The sequence below is a fragment of the Cnephaeus nilssonii genome, assembly GCF_951640355.1.
Source record: "Cnephaeus nilssonii genome assembly, chromosome: 1".
NCBI lineage: Eukaryota > Metazoa > Chordata > Mammalia > Chiroptera > Vespertilionidae > Cnephaeus > Cnephaeus nilssonii.
The window spans coordinates 85,725,740-85,747,721 of record NC_137072.1 but is presented as its reverse complement, the minus strand read 5'-3'; the positions used below and the strand labels follow the sequence as shown (position 1 = coordinate 85,747,721).

Sequence of the window (21,982 nt, the reverse complement as noted above, 5' to 3'; positions counted from 1 at the left end):
TTCTGAATTATATGTTTACAACAAATTGTCCATAGCCTTTACACTTAAAAGTTAGATCAACTGATAGATAAATCCTGCAATCTTTTCTTTGCTCAAGTCTCTTTACTATTTTACTGTATTGGCTTTTCCCCTCGCATTTAACTTGGTATGTTTGCCCAGATACCCAAAGGAATGTTTTTTACCTTCATTCTTTGAAGTCCAGTAGGTTTATAAAAGTGTTGGTTTCTCTGGGTTGATTTTTTTCCCCCCCAGTGGCATGATGTGCCAATTTAATATCTAATTTCAAGTGTTCTTTACTAGTAAAGTTTTCTTGAAGTATAGCTTTTGCTATTCTATTCTTTGTTGACTTTAGGAACTCCCATTATGTGTATGTTAGATCTTCTTTGCCTGTCTTCTATATCAGTCACTTTTCCAAATCCTTTTAATGTCTTCATAATATGTTTGAATTTAATTTTTTCCCTCCTTTCCATCTTACAGTTCTTGTAAGACACTATTTTATTTGCTCTTTTTAAAAAATATTTATTTTCATTTATTTCAGAGAGGAAGGGAGGGAGGGAGGGAGGGAGGGAGAGAGAGGGAGAGAGAGAGAGAGAGAGAGAGAGAGAGAGAGAGAGAAACATCAATGATGAGAGAGAATCATTGATTGGCTGCCTCCTGCATACCTCCCACTGGGGATCAAGCCCGCAACCTGGGCATGTGCCCTTGTCCGGAATTGAACCTGGGACCCTTCAGTCCACAGGCTGACGCTTTATCCACTGAGCCATACCAGCTAGGGCTATTTGCTCTTATTTTCTTTTTATTTACTGTTCATTTCTAAAATGACTTTTTAAAAAATTATTTACTTCCATTTTCTTTATTTACTTTCAAATCTTTATTTTCTCCAATCAGCTCATTACTGAGTTTTTAAAATTCTGATTTATGCTGTCCTTTTATAGCTTTTCAAATTCATTGAATTTCTTTTAGCTCATTTTGAAGTATTAGGTTGTAGTTTTCTTCATTGCGTCTTTCTGGCATGATTTTATTGTCTATACTAGGGATGTCATTCTGTTTCTTATTTTTTCTTTAAATAACAGTTTGGACTTCAGTGTGATTCTATTCTGTTGTTTACTCTGAGTTTTCCTGTATTTTTAGTAGGGCCAGTAGAGCTTTTCTAGCTTCACAGTTCTAGAGTGTCCACTTCCATTGTTTTCACGAAGTGGTAGACAAGATGGATTCTACTTTTCTACATCCTAAGATCTTATTCTATTTTTGTTTCTATTTTCACCATTCCCCACCCCCAACCCCTCTTGAACTTTCCCTTTGTCCCTATTTTGCTCATCTTAGACTCATCCCCAGCAGTTTCTCCTCAGTATGGAACTGTCCTAGTTTGTTAGTTCTTCATAGGGATCGGAACTCCCCTACCCCAGCACATTCCAGCACATTAGACATGGGTAAAATCCCCTCTGCACTCGCCAGTGAAGCTGAAACCTGCCAAGTCCTGTGCCCGTTTATGTGGGTCTTCTCAGCAGGCCCTCTGGGCTCTCCAGCGAGTACTTAATGGCAATTCTTGAAGCTGTTGGTAGCGTGTCCCCACCTCCTCATACATGGTTTATGGGAATACATTATCACCTCATCTTGTAGATTGTGTCCTTTTTGGTTCTGCTCTATTTGTGTGTTTTAAGGTTGGGTGGGGGTTGGGTTTGGGAGATTCAATAATTATGCTGCCACTAACATCTTGCCAGAATCTATATGGACTTTCTAACATAAAACTTAGTAATCTCTGAGTCTATCAAATGGGGACCAACGTAGCAAAGTCTTAACACATTAAATCACTGGTAGTTGCCTTTAAAAAATAACTTTCTTTCAAAATAGTTATTAAAAATGTGTTGTAGAGAGAAAAGTCAGTGGTCATAACTATCTGAAAACGGAAATTGAATATTGTGGCCTATGCAGCATTAGCTTTCCAAGCTGATTATTAATGACAAAAGGTTGAAATCCTCTGAATGCGAGGGAGCTTATATCTGAGCTAGTATTTCTGAGGAAAATGTATAAAAAGTGACGGATTTTTGCCATTGTTTGGTGTGATATTCCTTGAGTTCTGAGAGATAATAGTTTAAAAGCTTTAAACTAGAACTATTTTGCTTTGAAAGCTTTAAACCTCATTTATATTTTTAATACCTTCTATTAAAGATAAAATCATTACTTAATTAGGTGCATTTTTCCCTTTCAGCTTTTTACCCCCAATGAAAAATTTGCATATCTCTAATTATAGTGATTTGAAAAAAAGCTGCCAGGGCTTGACATAATATTAATTTAGATTTCCAAAAATACTAAATTTCCTTCCTCCCAACTTGAGTTTCCTCCAATTGGCCATTGATTTAAATTACATACTTAAAGGTTACAATTTTAGGATAGGTCTCTCCCCCCGCCCCCCCCCCCCTTTTTTTTAGGGATAACCATCATTCTAGAGCCATATAAGGAAGAAGTAAAATTTTCTCAATGGACATATTGGAAACTTAAAATACAGCAAGATCATTTTCAGACATTCGTCTTGTTTTCTACAGAGTGAGAAGACATCATCTCAAACCTGGGGCTGGTCATTAGGAATTCTTTGCAGAAGGGTAGCAGGCTTAATGTATCGCTCTAAGTGAATGTCACCCACGAAAAATTAAGGGAAAAGTGAACACTCATTAAGCAAATTGACCAACAAGTGTTCTAATGAATGTTACAACAAATTTGAATAAACTAATTTTGTCCATTAGTGTGCTTTTAGACCAATGTGATTGTTTTGGTCTAATTATTTTTTATTTTGTTTATTCAGAGGTGGAATGGCTGCAGAATTAACTGTTGCTGCATTTATCTGATTAGCAATTTAGGAAATGGGTGAATGGTATGGGACTGTTCACCAAGGAATAGCGGGTATTGGATGGGGCTGTGTGCAGGCATACTTACCGTCTAGGAGCGGCCTGTGCTGTTTTCGCTGTCTCACCCACGGCACATGGGACACAGGCCCTCCCTGCATCAGCACGGGCTGTGGACGTGGGCTCTGGGTGCTCAGACGCAGTGCACCAGATTGGGGTCTGATGTGCTGCAGAAGTTGTCTTTGCCACCCAGTGTCACTCTTCTAGAGTCCTGTCGCTGTGACTGGTGAATTCTGCAACATTTCCCACTTCTAAAGCTTGGGGATTCGAGAAATCTGTGCCCGGGTGGCTGCCAAAGCTTGTCAGGGGGGACCCAGTGCGAGGCCGATTTCTAGGTGTAAAAGCCAGGCAGATCTGTTCACTCAAGACAATCTGTTTTTGCAGGTTTGCTTTGAGTTCCCAGATACAGATACTGGTGAAAAATATTTTCTGAGGCACTAATGCCATGGATTTCTTCTGGCAGCTGCCTGTCTTGTGGGGGAGGGGGGACCCTGGTTATCCATGTGGGGCCTGCAGCAGCAGCGGCATCTCTCGCATCCACCTTGGACTCCTCGGAAATGCACGCTCCCTCCCCACCCCAGAGCTAGTGAAATCGGAGATTCTGGAGCAGGACCCAGCAGTCCATTTTGACAAGCTCTCCAGGTGACTCCGGGACCAGCTAAAGTTGGGGGGCCACCCGTCTAGAGTGTGAAAACGGCTGAGCCTTTGTCTCCGCAGTGGGCTGTGAGCATTAAAAAGTTAAAGCTCCTGTGGTCTCTTGAGCGGCAGAGGAGGGTGCAGCTCTCAGTTCTCCTTCTGTTGCACTGAGAAGATAGATAGAGTTTCCGTTAGTCCAGACAGGAAAACAGACAACTGCAGTACCGTGGGACCGTGCCTCGGTGGAGGCTGCAAGGAGCCTTCAGAACACGTGTGTGTGCGCCTGGGAGAGGGGACAGGAAGGCCCCTCGGGAGGTGGTTTTTAGAAAGGACAAATATGATCCAGGCTCCTTCTGATTAAAACCCAGAGCTCTCAGAATAAAATGTGTGCCTGCGGATCCAATGCAGGGCCTCCCGTGTTTCCTTTTGATCTCCCTTTTGCACACACTACCTGCCCTATCGATTGCTCTCAGTGCTTCTTACTCTTTAAAGGGGTCCTGCTCCATCCAGCACTGCAAGGGGCACCACCTTCCCCCCTGGTCTCCTAGTGCACTTCTGATCCCAGCTCATGTTTCCTTTCGACCCCCCAGGGTAGGTCAGGTCAGCTCTCCTTGTGCAGTGCGCTTCTGTGTACTCAACACATTGTAATTATATAATTGTATAATTACTAGTTTATTTCTCGCGTGGGGGAGAGACCTTGCCTTGTTCAGCTCTAGTGGGGGAGCCCAGCACACAGCAAGCGTTCAGGAACAGAAGAGTGAATGAATGATGGAGCCGGGCGGGGGGGGGGGGCGGCGCAGTCCCATCTTTATCCCTTTGTTATGGGGCTGGTTAACGTATGAAATTTTGATAGAGATGTCACCTAATGAGTTTTGTTTGCAGGAGCAATTGCCACCGCCATGCAGTCCTATCACAGGAAAGGCAAGTTCCTTGCACAGTGGCAGCAACATTTCATAACTTGGTTCTACTTTGGGGTCGGGCCTCTGGGACACCCCAGAGAAGTTCTTGAGTGATATTATTCCAAGGATGTGAGAAAAGAGAGAAGACCTCTGCTCTGGGAAATGTTCATAATGCATGGACCAGAAGCCTGGCAGCCAGAGTGGTCATGGCGGCACCTGGGAAGTTTGCAAGGCAATGACTTTGTCCTCAGCTCCCTCAGGGCTTCCAAGAAGAGTTGCTGCTTGCGACTCACAAAGTTGATGTTGGGCATCGTCTTCTTCCCACCCACTTCTAATGGAAGAGCCAGATGCACTTCTCTGCCGTATTGTAGTTCGTTTGCTTTGGCTTGGAGAAAGCTAGAGCCTTTCATTCCTGTTCTAGAAGGTGAAAGCCTGGGGTTAGCCTTCCAGAGGCAGCAGCTTCAAGGTGGGGCGTCTGTCTTGAAATAAGACACTGAGTAAGCCTTGTTGATATTTAGTAGAAAGATTTCCAATAGCAAACACATGTGTAATTTATAAAAATACATATATTGAGAGTGAGGACTCAACTTTTTTTTTAAAGATAGGGGTTTCAGTGGGAATATTGCTTTCAATAGAGGAACTGATAATCTGTTGACTAGTTTGTGTAAATGAGTTGATGGCTGTGGGGTGTTTTTTGTTTGTTTTACGTTTGAGGTTCAACATAGTCTTTTAGACATGTTGTAAACGCCTGTTAGAGTAAGTGAGTGTGATGAACACGGTAAATGTTGGAACTGAAGTCATCAACACCACTTCTCACTTGGTGTCACAATAGCTATAATCTGCTGAGTTGGCCAGGAGTGTTGATGGCATGAGTGGCTATAATTTTAGTGCCTATGCCCTTTATTTTACCTATCTTTATTAGGTGCCATATTCCCTCATACTTCAGTCATTCCACATCCCCCCTCCACCCCCTCTGCCTTCCTGCCCCATCTTGGATCCCAGCGTGGCTCTCATCCTTTCTCTGGTACTCTCTTGCCTACCTTTGTTACTGTCGAGCATGGTAATTGCAGCAGGAGTAGTAACAGGACTGTTTATGGATTGCAGGCTACACAAAGGATTTAGAGATGATGTAAGAATCCTGAAATATTTTAACCCCAATTTATAGATGTCAAAACTGAGGCTTGGAGAGGTCAAGTAACTTTCCCAAAAGCTCATAGCTTGGATTGGAATCCATGGTTGTCTGGCTCCAAACCCCACGCCAGTTTTTTTTATATTCCTATTGCTTTAACAGCACCATCTTCTCCAGACTCTGAGCTTGTCTCAGACTTTAAAATACTGCTAAATAAAGTTACAAAAGTTGCAAGAGTAGTACAAAGAACTCCAGAAGACCCTTCACCTGGACTCTCTAATTGTTAACATTTTACCATATTTACTTTGTCTGTGTATATGTGTGTTATTTTTTCTGAACCATTTTGAGAGTAAGTTGCTAATCTCCCCCACTCCCCCCAAGACCAATTCCAAGGAAACTCAACTTTGTATTTTGTGAGAGCATTGAGGCCAACCAAGAATGAGTTTCCTCTTCTGCCCTCCACCCAAGTGTGGCCTTCCCCCGTCCAGGGTCAAACCCCTCCTGGGAGGTACACTCTGAGCCTCTTGCTCTTCTCTTCAATCTTAGCCCTAGTCCTTTAAATTCAACTCAGACCCTAAAACTCACCCACTGCCTTCCTGGAGATTGGCTCTCTCTAGACCCTATAAAAGCGGAACCTCTTCTGTGGCAAAGTAACACAAAGGCAAAAACATAAAAAAGGGCTCCCTGTAGGTTTCTACCTCTTCAGTGAAAAGGGGAGAAAGGGGCCTGGCCTCGGCTTGTTATCCGGAGCTGCAGCTAAACTGTTTTGCTCCAGCTCATGCAAGTCTGTCTGCAAGACAGTTATCAATGCTGGTAACCTTTTCTCTGGCAACTGCCTCAGATAAAATTCCTTTTTATTATTATCGCTATTGATACTTTTGTTTTTACTTCCGTTTGCTGTCTTGTGGCTATAACATGACATTTTGAAAGTGTAAGTAGAAGGAAAGCAAGCATTCTATCCGTTCTCTGGAATGGAATGGAGGAGAAGGTGCAATTATCTGACGGGTCAATTAAAAGCAGGATTTAGAGTATATCCACCAGTAACATGCATTGATTTACCCATTATGGTGAGAATTCGCTTAACTATCTGTTTAAGCCAAGTAGGATTCCTAGTGTTTTTCAGAACTAGAAAATCAGAGCGGCCTTCCAGCAGTGTAGATCACATTTGAAGACGGATTTTAAAGAAGGCCTCAGGCAAACAACCCAAATGTCAGAATGAATGGATAAACAGAGGTGTGGTATATACATACAGTGGAATATTACTCAGCTTTAAAAAGGAAATTCTGACACATGCTGCAGATGAACCTTGGAGATATTATTCTGCGTTAAATAAGCAAGACACAGAAGGACAGTTATTGATGCTTCCACTTGTATGAGATCCCCAGAGGAGTCAAGTAGATGGTGGATGCTGGGGGCTGGCAGGGGGCGGAGGTGCCAGGCATGGCAAAGGGGGTGAGTTATTGTTGAATGGGCAGTTTCACCTTGGGATGATGAAAAAGTTCTGGAGATGGATTGTGGTAATAACGTTTGCACACCTTTGTGAAAGTACTTAATGCCACTCAACTGTACAATTAAAAATGGTTAAAGTGGTAGACTTTATGTTAGGTATGTTTTACCACATGAAAATAATTCAGTGCCTAGTTGGCATCTATTTATGTTTGTGTCTGTAAATGCTGACTACCTGGTCCCTAACGGCATGGCCATTTCACTGGATGTCATTAGCATGCGATGCTGCAGAATCAGAGCGAGAGCTTATGGGGTCAGGTATTTTTACTTCCTAAGGTTTTCATTTGCCGCTAGCACAGCTTCATTTCCTGCCAGCACAACCTCATTTTTCCTCCTGAGCCTGGGAATTGACATTTTGAGCAATTCTCAGTTTCCTGGTAGGAGGAAATGGTAGGGTGATTAGTTGGTGTTGGAGTGCTGCCCACACTCGCCACACGTGTGCAGGACAATGCTAATGTGGAGGCAGTTTACACCTGGCAGGCCCTTCTGTGCTATCTTGTGAGGATCCGGCTGTAGCCCTCCTCTCTGGAGTATGCAGCCAGGAGGGTCCTGTTTGGAGGTGATTCTTGAACACACTAAGCTCTTCCTTGGTGCTTGGTAGGTCTCAGGGGAAAGCTGGCCTTTGACTAGCATAGCTGGCCTTGGCCATTTCATCTTGCCTTTTTTTTTTTTTTAAATCCTCACCCAAGGATATTTTTCCCATTGATTTTTAGAGAGACTAGAAGGGAGAGGGAGAGACAGAGAGAAACACTGATGTGAGAGAGACACATCCATTGGTTGCCTTCCCCATGGCCCGTCCAGGGCCGGGAGCCTGCAACCGAGGTACGAGCCCTTGACCGAAATCAAACCCAGGACCGAAATCAAACCCAGGACCCTTCAGTCCGCAGGCCGATGCTCTGTCCACTGATCCAAACCGTCTCGGGCTCATCTTGCCTTTTTACTTTGTTCTTTAGTCCTTCTGTAAGTTAAGGAAGTTAATGTTGAAAGAAGTCAAGAGCTCCCCGACCTGCACCCCTGACTTCATAGAGAGTGTGGGTCTTGCTCTGGTGTTTATTAGATTTGAATCCTAGTGCTTCTTTTCTGGTTCAGGTTTCAGTAAGTGCTTTCCAGAGCTCAAAACATGGAAACCTACATATTCACAACAGGACCTGTTCTGGGCTATTGGGAAAAACCCACTGGAAATGAGAAAGTTCCTCTTTGTTGCAGGGATGGATCCTAATATATTGTGCTTGTCAAATCCAGTCCTTATCGGACTCCCCAAAGACCGACTTCATAATGGCAGATAAAGGTTTTCCTGTCTGTACATATCTTTGGCTGAGATCAAAAGGGGAAGTCCTGCTTCCTCAAACATGGGCTTGTCTTTTTCTTAGGATGAGTGAGTAGGAAATATATTAAGTAGCCTTTGCTGCTGGCGACGTGTGCATGTCTAGAAGAAATTTTGCAAGATAATATACTGAGGGCGGGGGTCCTTTCAGTGTTGAATGACATGTTTATCACAGTTGTTCACTTTATAAGCTGTAAGAGCCAGGGATCAAATTCCATGTTTAGGTCTTTATTCTAATTCTGTGTTCAACCAATAGTTTAAAAACCAATAGGCGGTTAGTTATATTACTTATGTCATGAAAGAATCACTGCTATTAATTCTCACCACAAATAGTGTAGTACCTTTCATGTCCAGCCACTGGATCTTTAAAAGGGGCTTTATCTTGACCCTTTTATGGCCAAAGTGTTTGATTACAGATCCTAGAATCTTAGCGCTTTTGATGGCTTTTACTGGCCTCTTTGTAGTTTTTCAGAGGGGGAAACCGAGGCCCAGAGAACCTAAGTGACTTCCCCAAGATTTAGAACCCCGAACGTCCCTATGTCCCCATCATTGCATGTCTTTCCTTCCACTTTCCACTAACTACTTTAGAGTAAAAACATGCAGTTACACATTTCATCGAAAGTGTACAAATATTAGGTACTTTGGCAGACACCAAACGATCACTAATTTTTCCCTCCTTCCCCCTGAGGAAAGCTTTGACAGTTGTCACATCTTTAGAAGACATTGATTGGCAGCTTGAAGTTTTGCTGTCCAGTCCTCCTAGTAAGTTTCCTTAGAGGCATGTAGAACTTGATCTTGGCTGTGCTTTTCTGAAGGCAAAGCAGCCGGAGGGCGTCTTCTCTTGCCACCAGATGGCATGCTTGTGAATCGGGAGGAAGAGGAAAGCATGGAGGGTTCAACTGCAGAGAAGCCCCCAGGGGGGCAATGTTGAGGGATCTGAGGGGGGGGCGGGGGGAATGCTTTATAGCAGAGCCTGAGGTCTGCATGGTTTTCCCAGGGATCACAGCAACCTCCAGAAAAGCAGCAAATGCAGATGCCACAGGAAAGGTGTGCTCAACACAGGTGATTTATTAGCATTGCGTTTGTCCATGTGGTTAGAGCAGAAAATAGAGGGGCTGACTGGGTCCCGGGAGGAAACCACTCTCCGTAGCAGAGGCAGGAAGGGCCCAAACCACAGATGAATCCACCCAAGCTGAAAACCCACAGAAAGGTGAGCGGGCGAGAAGGTGGGGTGGGAGTGGCGCAGCCTGACCCTGCCTCCCCCGAGAAGGGCACCCCATTTGCTGCGGGACATCCCTTTCTAGCACCAGGGAGCCTGGTACACCCACTCTTCCCCCAGTGTCTGTGGGAAATGTGGTTCCCCTAGCTGCTTCGTGCCACTCATGCTTTCCTGAAAAGAGCAGGTCCAAAGAAGGAGGGCCTTAAAAACCGGATTTCTCCTGAGCCTTTGATGCCTTGGAGCCACATGGGGTCATGTTCCTCATGGCCATGTTCATCAGACCTAAGGCTTAGGAGCTTCCAGGCAGGCCTGCTTCGCAGCCTTTTCTGCTAGTTACCTCTCTGTCCCTGCTTTCCCATTCCTTTCTTCTTTATTGTTCTCCCTGGCTGCCTGCCTCTGTGGATGTTCATCTCCCAACTCTTCATCCGGGCCCCTGTGTGCACCACCCGTGTCTTCCCCTCTGCCATTAGCCACAGCCTTCCTTGATCACTGATTCCAAGAGTTCCTCCCCCTCCACCTCCTCTTCTCCTCCCCCTCCCCTCCCTTTTTCTCCCCTCCTCCTGTGCCCCACAACTCGCCCGGAAGTTGCTGTCTCCAACAGTACATGTAGTCAAGCTCCTCTCCCACATCCCACAACTTGCAATACCATCAGAGGTTCTGCTGTGGTTGGCGTGGGGTGGGGTGGGGTGGGGCAGGGCTAGGACATTGCCATTCTAGTGTGCAACCAGGGATGCTAGTGAGAGATGTCAGTTACCTGACTGTCCCTCCTCCCTACTGTCAGTGACAACCCTCCTGTGTGCTTAAGACTTTGGGGCGGGGTCTCTGTCTGTTTCTGCTCCCCTGCCTGCTGCCACGTCTTCGGAGATTCTGCAGTCCATCTAAAAGGCCCTCTGCACCATCTAGCCTGGACTTTCCTGGTTCTCATTGCCATCTCTACCCGACTCCAGCCACCTTGGGCCGCGTCTTTTCCTTCTCTGCCCCTTTATCCTTCATATTCTTCACTCCCTCCCTGAGTGACTTCATGGAAAGTGACTCCATTACCACCCCCTGTGAGAATGTCTGTGGTCCTGGCCTCCCTTGTACAGCCTTCTCCCCCCAGCCCTAGCAACTTCCAGCACCTTCCAGCTGCCATCCGCGGGTCCACATGTCTCTAAATTTGTTTTTCCTCCTCCAATCTGTTGGCACTCATCTCCCCATCACGTAAACAAAAAACAAGGATCTCTTTCCCCCTCCTCCTTTCTTCTTCATTGCCCAGATCCCGCCCATCCCAAGGCCCCCTATTCACCTAGTAACCACCCATCTCTCCTCTCGGTCCCCACCACCTCTGGCTTATGCTGTCATTAGCTCTTGTCTGGATCTCGCCGTCCTTGTCTCTAGTTCCGTCTGTCAGTACTAGCCTTCACTGCTTCCAGAGGGCCTCCCCAAAACATACGTCAGTAGATCCCCATCAGACAGGTTCACCCTCTTACATGACAGAGGAGGTGCCACTGTGGTCCTGGCCTTAGTCCCTCCTGGCCTCACACCTCTGTGCTGAAGCGATTCTGAGGGAGGCTGTGACCGTGGAGTGCTGTGTTATTAGCTCTGGTGGTCCTCCCATCCAGCAGACCTTTCTCTCCCTCTGCCCCAAGCTCGGCCAGGTCACACCATTTTCTAATTTGAGCTCTAGGAATGCTTTTCTGACCCGTCTTCCTGCCCACCCGCCTCTGCTTCATTGTGTGGTAATTATCTGTGCCACTTCTCCCCCACTGGGCTGGGAGCCCCAGCTTTGTACTCCTGGTCCCAGCTCCACCCAGGCCAAATGGGAGGAGCTCAATTACCATTTCATCAATGAAGACCCTTTCAGAAGTGCTTGCTTTGTTACTGAGCCATCTCTCTCTGCCACTAATGACTAATGCTCCAGCTTTTATTTCTCTGTCCTTCCCTTCGCTTCTGTCAATTAGTTCATAATCTTTACACCAACACTGCAATGTGCTTAAGGAGCTGCTTTTTCAAATACTTTTCTGCGGTGAAGTCCTTGTTATTTTGTGATTTTTTTTTTTTAAAACCGACTTTCAAATGGCAGATCATTTACAATGGTATATTGCTTGAAACCGTAAACTGTCTCAAATATTGAAATGGATTTTGTATGATCATTAAATATCTGTACCTAATATCTGTATGAGACCTGGCATGCAGATAGAATATTTCTTTCTTTTTGAAACACTAAGTACAAATTTGTGTTGTACCAAGGAATTGTTCTCTTCAGGCACCATCACCAGAGTGTTGCAGTGGGGAACTTAAAATGCAATGAGGAAATCATGTCAAATACCTATTATTTACCTCATGTCTAAATTTGAGTAGATTTTAATGAGTTCTATCCAGATAAGGACTTTAATCTCTGTATTGCAAGATTAAAGATACATCTGAACTCTCTCTTACCCACAATCCTCTGGGAATAAAATGATGAATCCAGATTCACATGATTCATTTAGGACTGTTCTCAAACTTGTCCATGGAGGCAGTGTTCAAGGCTGGAGGTAGTCGGGATTTAGGTGGTGTGTTTGGGAGTATGTAGTTGTAAGGTAGTTCAAGTTCTTTGAAAGCTCATGGTTTGTTTGTTTTTTCCCCTGAAAAATGCATTTTATTTTACTTTCCATTTTATGCTATATAATGTAATATAAAAGAATGCTTAAAATTATTTGTCACTGAGTGAAACTGACCTTTAAGAAAGTGAGTTAGAAACACCATAGATCAGAGAAGCATGCTCTGTAAGATGATGTCCCAGATGATCTTCCCCTATCCTGTACCGCACATTTCCTATATATGTAGTCATTCCTTCACGGAGCTCTTACTGAGCATGCTCTGTATTCCTGGTGTGTGAGGATTTGAGACTAGATGGATACGGACCTTGCTTTGGGTTATGAGAGCTCACAGTTGTATGTGTGTGTTTGTGTGTGTGTTTTTTTTTTTTTGGGGGGGGGTCCTTATAGTACCTGCTTTTTCTGAATCACTTACACCCTCTGAGAACTTTGCCTTTGCCTCTCCCTTCCTTGATTATACCTGCCAACAGGACACATGCGAACACAAAGTCTGCAGGCCCAGCTTTCACAGCCTCTCCCCCTGGAGCTTTTTATGGTCCTTTCAGGCAGAAGAATCGCTGTCCCTGTGAGTCCTGGGGACATATTCATCAACTTTCAGTATTTTTATTTCATTTGCATTGGATTTGTCTTCTACACAAGGCTGCCCATCAGCGTCTAGTTCACTGCGGCGATAGATGCACGTTGAAGTGGCAGACTTGCATGGCTATGGTGGCCTGGCCGCACCACGGTAAAGTGGGGACCATCTGGGGTTTCTCCATGGCTTCCTTCAGTGTGTGTGGGTGATCCAGAGTGGATTTGCACCTCCCTGCCACTGGGCAAGAGCATTTTAAGGACTTGAGTAGTTTTCACTGAGCTCATAATCCTGCTTCCCCCAGCTTTATTCTATTTTCAATATCATCTACTGTTTGAAAGCCTCATGGGTGTTGTGGGCAATTACTAGTATCCTTCCATCTTGCTTTTTTATCCAGTTTATTCCTATGGGGATATGGAAGTATGTCAGAAACAGTAGGGTATACAAATCATTAGCTTTTTTATTACAAATTGTGGTTAAACAGTACGTGAACCAAAGAGTCGTTGAACTCCAGTGGAGTTTTCAGCTCTGCACTAGTCACAGTTCTTGCCCTACTTCCCCAAAACTAGAGGAGGCCCCTGGATGTGGGTTTGCCTCCCCACCGTTATTTTGCTTGATTCCTTATATTTGTGTCCAAAGGACAAAAGGTTTTGAAATGACTTCCTTACCTTTAAACGCAGTTGTAAATCAGTCTTTGCAGCTTTAGGCATTTGTGAGGGGTGTGAAGACCGTGGGGGGACTGCTGAGACTCTGGATTGCAGCAGTGGTTGGCATGGCTCAGCCCCTACTGAAGGTGACTGGGGAGCACCTGTGCTCAAGCAGGTCGCTCCCTCTTACACACGTCAGAGAACCTTCGACAGTCAGAAGCCCAGCTGGACCAACAATCTGTCTTTAATCCACAGACCACCAAGAAACACAGGCATACCTAGAGTATTTTATTTTCACTTAAGAAAAGACAGATGAATGGCTGCGTTCTTTTTGGTGGAGAAGTAAAACCTTTTCTTTGAGTTTTGGTTATCTGAGTTTGGGTTGACTGATGGGAGTTCTGAGCTGCCGTCCTCACCATACACCACACCCACAATGCAAGGTCTGCAGTTTCTAATTTCAGTTTCCATCAATGCAGTGCTTATGAAACAGCTGGAATGTAGGCTCCCTGTGTTTGTGAATCGGAATGCCCTCCCATAATCCTCTAGTGTTTTACTCACATTTAGTTGACAGTTGTCTCTTTTTTTTTTTTTCAGTTGAGCCATCTTACAAAGTATTTCTGAGTTATCAGAGACTTCACAGCTCTCCCCAGTGCACACACTCATATTTCATCAATTTTTATAACATGTACTTAATTTATACTAGTATATAGTAGTGTCCAGTCGAACTTCCATAAACAGGTTTGAGAATAGAACAAAATGACTCAGGTAGTGTGAGTAGAAAAGCAAAAGTGTTTGAGAGAACCTGATAGCCTTGGACGTTCAAAGTCTCCTGGCCAGTAGTGGCCAGTGTGGTTTTAAACTTAGGTTGTTAACAGAGCTCCTGCTAGAAATGGCGACTTTGTAGAAGGCGATAGAGAGATGGGAATGAAGATGCCATTGATGCCCCCTCACAACTGAGTGGAACAAATAAAAATGATGACAAATTGAAGTTTTACATGACATGGTTTAAAACAGAGGGGCTCACAGAGGCTGATACTGGAGGTTAGAGGGATCCGATGAGAAAGAGCCAAGATAGCTGAGAAAGTTTGAGGCTTCACATGGGCCTTGAATTTTAAAAAGTGTTCGATTTAAAAATTTTGGCTTTTCAAAATTATGCTAAAACCTACATAATATAAAAAGTACCATTTTAAATGTCCAAGACAGTGCCGTTAAGTACATTCACGGTGTTGTGCAACTGTCACCATTATTCATTTCCAGAACCTTTTTTGTCATTCCCAACAGAGACTCTGTACCCAGTAAACTCTCTATGCCTCCCTACCCCTAGCTCTTGGTAATCTCTATTCTATTTCCTGTTTCTATTAATTTGCCTTCATATAACTTCCACTTCATGTATGTCTTGTGAGTCTGACTTATTTCACTTAGCATAATGTTTTCAAAGTTTACTCATGTTGTAGCATATGTCGGAATTTAATTCCTTTTTATGGCCGAATAATATTCTGGTGTATGCATATACCTTGTTTAGTTTATCCACTCATCTGTCTATTGAATTTGGGTTGTTTCTACCTTTTGACTATTGTGAACAAGCCTATATAATAGAAGCATAGTGTGAAAATGGTCCTCTCGAATGCGAGTTCTTCTGGGAGTTCGACCAAGGGGTGGGCCGGCCCGGGAAAGAGAGGGAGGCCCCGGCGGCAGGGGCGGCAGGCAGCCAGGGGAAGGGAGGGAGGCCCTGGTGGGGGTGGTGGTGGCAGGCGGCGGGGGGGGGGGGGAAGGGAGGGAGTACCTGGCTGGCAGCCAGCAGCTGCTGGGGACCCTACCAGTGCACAAATTTTGTGCACTGGGCCTCTAGTACTGCTATAATAAACGTGGGTGTGCAAATACTTGTTGGCATTCCTGCTTTCATTTCTTTGGGGTATGGTTGAATTTCATACTTGTGAAAGGCTCTGGAGGGTATGTTGGCATATAGCTTGAATTCTTATTAAAATCTTGCATTGCTGACTGGTCCCGAGTGCCCCTTGCCTGCCTTGTTTTTGCTCTTTGAGTACAAGGACTGTCTTCTAGGTTCAGCACTGAGGAAAGTACCTGGATAAGTACTTGAGTACTTGCTGAATAGTTCCTGGAGTTCCTAGCTCAGAGCCATCATTGACTATAGCTGGTCCCCAGAATGTGTGTATGCGTGTGTGTGTTTTGTTTTTTGTTGTTGTTGTTCTTGTTGTATTTTGTTCATTAATTAACATGTGTTCAGGGAACAGAAAACAACGTTTAATATTAGCCCTAGCCAAACGTAATTAGGGAAGTACATTGTCTAATGCAAAGCGTCCTGATGTAGATAAAACCCAATTTAACAAACATGTGTTGAGAACTTGCTGTATACCAGGCACATTTCAAAATACGTAATTTCAGAGCAATTTCAAAACTCAGCTGGAATGCCTTATTGATATTGGATTTTAAATATAATGAAGGTAGAAAAGTAAGTCTGTGTGTACACACTCACTCCCACCTTTTAACATGAATCTCCATAGTCTTTTTTTTTATTGTGAAAACATTATGACAACATTCAAGATAATTTGGAAAAAAAGAGAATAAATAATACCCACAGTCCCTCTTTAACATAAGCTCTATTTTCATTTAAATAGTGTGAGTTTGAGGGTTGAATTTATAAATAATTTATTTGGAAAATAACACTATGAATGCTGTGGTGGTAATGACTTTAAAAATTTATTTTTAAAAACCCTAGGCATAAAGCATAAACTGGTGAGCTCAAATTTGGAAGCTCCTTTTTGCAGGTATCCCTGGTAGTATTGGTGGATGATCTCAGCCACTCCCTTTGCTCAGTGAAGGTGCAGAGTTGACCTCTGTCCTCTTTTGGGGCGTGGACAGTGGACATCTGTTACAGGGGCTGGGTGTTTGGGAACCTGACCTCCTTCAGTCTTCTATCTGTCAGGGATCGAAGGAAGTGCTTTTATGACTCTGCGAAAGAGGGAAAGTACAATTTCGAATTCTTACTCTGAGGGCTCTAAGACCTGGGAGTAGGTAGATAAAGACAACTGTTGAGCATCAGCGTAAACCGTGTGGTTGATGGGGCTGGACATGGTGGTGGGTTTAGTGAGGACAGGTGATTGTGACCTGAAGTGGTGAGGGGACAACATCTATGAAGACTGGGCTATTCCACATGGCAGGTTGGTGAATTGGCAGAGCAGGCATTTCCTCGGGCACAGGCAGGAAAATGAGCATGCCAAGAATAAGGAATGTTTGCAGGATCCTTAGCCAGCATCCTAAGGGTCTGTCTTCTTAGGCAGGTTGGATCCAGAGGGAACAGGTAGCAATGAATTTCAAGGAAGTGCTTTGTAAGCTGTACCTGATGTCAGTGTTAGCTGCTGTCTCTGGTAGGGTTTTTGAGACTGGGTTGAAAAGGTGGTGTTTTCAGCTGATGGATCTCAGGGTTATGAAATAGAATGAGTTGGGGGTCGGGTAAGAGGCTGGAGTCATGGAGACCTTTCAGGAGAGGATGTTATCTCTCTGCGAGGAGGTCCATGAATGGCTACTGTGGGGTGGGGCAGCAGGGGTAAGAAAGGATGTGTGGTAGAGATTTCAAAGGAGAGCTTGCTGGGATTTGCTGCCAAGGAAGGTAGAAGTCAGGCAGGAATCCATTTGGGAAATGATGGAACTGTGCACATCCATAGGAAGTGAGTAAGTCAGTACTGATTGGAAGGATATGAAGAGGTTCTATTTTCAGAATAATTGTGCCAAATATTAATCATGTGTTTTCTATGTGCCCAAGCACAGCTCTGAGTGCTTTACATAACAGCCTTATGAAATAGGTGCTATTAATGCCCCTACTTTACAAATGAGGAAACTGAGGTAGAATTGATTAGTAACTTGCCTAAGTATTACATACTTAGTGGCAGAGCCAGGATGCAAATATAGGCAGTCTTAATTCAAGAGCCAAGCTCTTACCTAGTATGCTTTACTGCTTCTCTGTAATAGCTAGCACTTACTAAAAACTACTCAGTCCTGGGTTAAGCTCCTTGCATGTATTTATTGCTTTTAACTCCCATAATAACTCCCATGAGATGAAGGTTTTTTTTCCCCATCATTTTTCAGATGCATAAACTTGGACACAGAGATGTTGAGTGACCTATCTTAAGTCACACAGCTAGGCCTTGCCTATGTTGGCATGGTAGGTCTCCAGTAGGCAGCAATATTTACTTGCCTGGATTGCAATATCTACATATGTCCTCAAGATTCAATCATGAGAAAATTGAATTGATTGACATGTTTGGGATATAAATTCTGGAATAATTTTTGGATTGAACTTACTGTCAAATGTCATTCATAATCACTTGGAACTACTCTTAATTTAAAGGGGGTAAATAATTGAAATGATAGTGTCTCTATTGATGGCTGTGCCTGTTTTCATTATTTAATACTCTGGATGACTTTGAAAATAATCCCAACCACTTCATTTCCATATTCTGACAGTTCCATTTAGATGTTGAGCCTACTGGGCACAGATAGTCTCATCTACAGCACTTACCATGTTGTTGGTGCTTAATAACATTTTTTATTACAATTGACCTTCTTGCTATCTTCTACACATCAAGGCTGCCGAGTATCTTCTGATGTGGGGTGTACTTTGCTTGATGTCATGGAGGTACAATTGATGCCATGGTTGAAAAGCACCCAAATGAAATATTTGTCTGGATAACAAACTGGACTTGAGACTGGTCATCTGTAGACACCTGCAGGGGACAGTTTCCGCCCTTTAGAGCACATTCGGTCTGTCCCTCGGATCTTACTTTTTACCTTCAAATGTCAACAGGTCTTTGATGTTCTTTCCGTTGTAGCCTTTGGCTACAGACCTGTTTCTCTGCTTCCTCTTGCTGTAGCTCTCCAAGGAGAGGTCTATACTTGCAGCCTTTAACCTTGGAGCAAACAAATTCCCACTCAACTGAAATTGTACTCTTGGATTTCCTGTGGTCTCTTCTAACCAAATTTAGGGACTTTTGTTCACGTTCATCCCCTTTGATCTTGTTCAGCATCTGCCCTAGACCCCACCTTTTCTCTGAAATCTCTTATCTGTTGCCTTCCTTGCATCTTTAGCCTTTCCCCTTTCTTTCTTTCTTTCTGGTGGTCTTTTTTTTTTTTTGTCTCGACTCTTTTCTACACCCTCTTAGCTGGAAGCGCTCTCTAAGGTTGGTACTCAGTGTGTTTCTCTTTGTTCCACAAGCCCTTTTCCTTGATTTTCTGGCCCCAGCCTTTTAACTGTACACATTATTGCTCTGCTTCCGCCACCTGAATTTCAAGTCATAGAGTGAGAAGTCCATCTACTGCCCAGGCAGCGCCTGGGAGCAGGTCTCTTGCCTCTCCTGTCCCAGTCCCTTTCTGACTGCGTCTCCATCTCCCTGCCCCAGCCACCCTGAACTTGCAGAGGGTTTCCTGGTATGGCTTCCTCTTGCTGCCTTTGCTTCCCTCCAGCCCCTTTCTCCACCTGGCTTGAATGGCGTTAACTCCTCCTTCAGAGCTCAGGTCGGTTCTTGTCTCCAGCCTTGTATGTGTGTGTGGAGGGGACACCCATACTCTGCACACATGAGCCACTTCCTCTTGAGAACCTGCAGAAGTGATTGAAAGCCCTCCCCCGCCCCCAGGGTGTTCTGTTTTTCTCTTGCCTCGCTCACCACACCCAGGGACCTTTTCTTCTCTCTCCCTCATTCAGGTCACCCATGACTCGATCTTTTGTATTTTTAATTGCACTATAACCTAGAACCATTAACGGGTTCTTCCTCTGACAGTATATATTTATCTTCCTCTTGAGTCTCAAATCCTTAATGTAGGTCCTTATCACTTTTGCCTCCCTGAGGACCAGAGCTTTTCACCGATCTCCTTGAATCTAGGTGAGGTTTGGTGTCTCACAGGGCATGCCATTTATCTACTGAGAAACCTGTGGTGACTCCACATGGTCTCTGAGGTGCATTCCACGTATGTATACCAGGTGTCCATCCTACTTAGCCTGCTTAGTCATACCTCCCATGGTCTCCACTGTGCTCTCTTCCACCTCCTCTTGATATTGTCAAGGTTCAGCCCACTTCTTCCTTTTTCTTCAGCTTGTAGCTATGTTTCACTTATTCTGACACTTGAGCAGTGTGTTGAAGCTCCGGAGTTAGGTTCCCCCGTAGAGGCCACAGGTCACACTTACATGGACTTTGTCCCAGCACCTGGCACGGTGCTTCTGCAGATCGTGAGAGCACAATTAACGAACAGATGTTCGCATTTATGCAACAGGTGCATGAATGGATGAGTGAATCGGCTGCTGTGAATTTTCTAAGGTTCAGGCTTCACATTCAGAGTCTGAAGTTTCCATCTTTAAACTACTTTCCTACCAAAGAAACCTATCTAGACATTAGGTTGATTAGTCTGCAACCCAACATTTGCCATGAAACATCTCGTGGTCTGATCTTTAAAATGGCATTTTTATTTTCTGCCTTATTGTTTGAAACTCGTAAATAGTTCTCCTTTTGATGACTATCACCATATAAGGAGAACTACATAGAAATAACCGAATTCACAAGGCTTTAAGAAAAAGCCAAGCTATGTCATGGTCGTGTGCATTTTGCCAAAAAGAGTGACGGGCCAATGGTTGTTTTTTTACAGTGTGGGATTTTGTTTTTGTTGTTTTTAAGCCCGTGTCCGAGGATTAGCATCATCGCAGTGGCCCATATTCAGAAAGGAAACTTGACCCAGCTGTGTGTTTGCCCCAGAGAAGGCCATGGCATCCAGCAAGTCTTGGCTTCCAACACCAAGTATTACCTCAACACCCAGTGTTACCTCAGGGTTAATTGAGGATTGCAGAAAATAACTTAATTTTCTAGATGAACAAACTTTAAACAGAACTCTTTCAGACTATAAATAGCAGGGCAGCTTTGTCCTATTTTTATTGTACACAAAAGATGAAAATCAATATTGGAAGAGATGCTTTATTTCGCCAAGGAAAAAGATCATACTCAACAGCAATTCCCATTTTTTCTTGGCAGGCTCTTCGCATCCATCGGTGAGTCCAGGGGAACTGTCTCCACCATCCATCCATCCAGCAAAACCAGAGTTAATAGTCAGTGTTGGCGACGAGATTAGGCTGCTATGCACCGACCCAGGATTTGTCAAATGGACTTTCGAGACCCTGGGTCAACTGAATGAGAAAACACACCATGAGTGGATCACGGAGAAAGCAGAGGCCACCAACACGGGCAATTACACGTGCACCAACGAGGACGGCTTAAGCAGTTCCATTTATGTGTTTGTTAGAGGTAAATGCTCAGCTTTCTTTGATGCTGTGCTTCAGAGAACTTAATATCCTGTTCTTAATTATGGGTGACATGTAGATGACTGAGCCGTGGGTAAAATATTACTGGCTGGATCGAGGAAGCCCAAACCAAATTGTGCTTTGTTTGTCAGTTTCTCCATCTTGTGGCTTTGGATATGATTCCAGCCGAAGGTCTGCAAGGCTGGGGCACTCTCCCTAATGAGATTACAGCATGTCAGCCCATTTGTCCCGGTGCTCTGGGTAAACCCCGAGGATAAATTAGGCCCTTTGGGAAGGCTGCATTTTAATGCCTGGAGATCTCAGATACTCCCACTTAGTAAAAAACACTTCGGGGAACTAAAGGTCTCCAAAGGCCTCAACGAGACTAACACTTCAAGAGGACTGACCCACTTTTAAGGGATAAACTCAGAAAAATCACTCGGTCGGCAAAGCATCCCGCGTCCTTTCTAGGTTCTTCATAGATGTCAGTTGATTCATTTGAAAAATTGTGACCTCTTAGCAACAAAAGAAAAATATGATCGCTGGTTTTCTGTAACTCATTTCCTGTGATGAATTCAGTGATTCAGCTGTGTATCTTTGTCAAGAGGAGGTTTGGGGGGTGGGGATGGGGGTGGGGTGGGGAGTGAGTACCTTTTTGTGTTGATGTAAAAACTGAAGCACTTGAAGCTTAAGAGAGACAGCCAGGTTATAAAGAGACATACAGGCCCACTTCTAGTCCTGGGCTGTACCTGGAGTGGGGCTATCATTGAAACAGGCCTGAGGAGGAGGCCTCTTCCATGATATTGTGGAAGAATAATGATTACATTTATCCCAAATCATAAACCTGAGCAACCTCAAGCGTCTCAGTTCCTCCCTGCAACATTTGATAAAATCACCTGCTCTGTCTTCTTTACCTAAATGTCATTAGGGAGACAGAATCGTGCACATTCTAGCTTTATCCGGGTTAGTAAGGGGACTCACATGGTCGCCATAAAGGGTGTCATGAAATTGACGCTGTCTCTCCTTAGTTTGTGTGTTGTCTCTCCTAGTTGGATGGCTGGAAGGAGTCCACATTGATAGGCCACAGCTCAGCCTCTGGGCATGGCTCCGTAGTTGTTGAGCCAACCTGTGCCCTGTTCTTTGACAGAGGGTCTCTGTGTTTTCCAGGTGGTAATAAGCATTCTGCTTATTAATAGGATGGGTAGACAACTGACTAAAAGGGGAGAACTGCCGAATTAGTCAAATCAGCCTCACAGAACTCACCAATATTTCTTT

At 44.2% G+C, this 21,982-nt stretch overlaps 1 protein-coding gene across 8 annotated transcripts in view; it reads left to right on the top strand.

Moving 5' to 3' along the window:
* The window catches only part of KIT (KIT proto-oncogene, receptor tyrosine kinase), a 79,696-nt gene that overhangs the window by 15,527 nt on the left and 42,187 nt on the right, over window positions 1-21,982 (top strand). For all 8 annotated transcript variants that reach the window (XM_079767673.1, XM_079767671.1, XM_079767669.1 and 5 more), the window contains exon 2: window positions 20,442-20,711. In XM_079767673.1, the coding sequence (XP_079623799.1) occupies window positions 20,442-20,711 (270 nt within the window). The remainder of the gene's footprint in view (window positions 1-20,441; window positions 20,712-21,982) is intronic.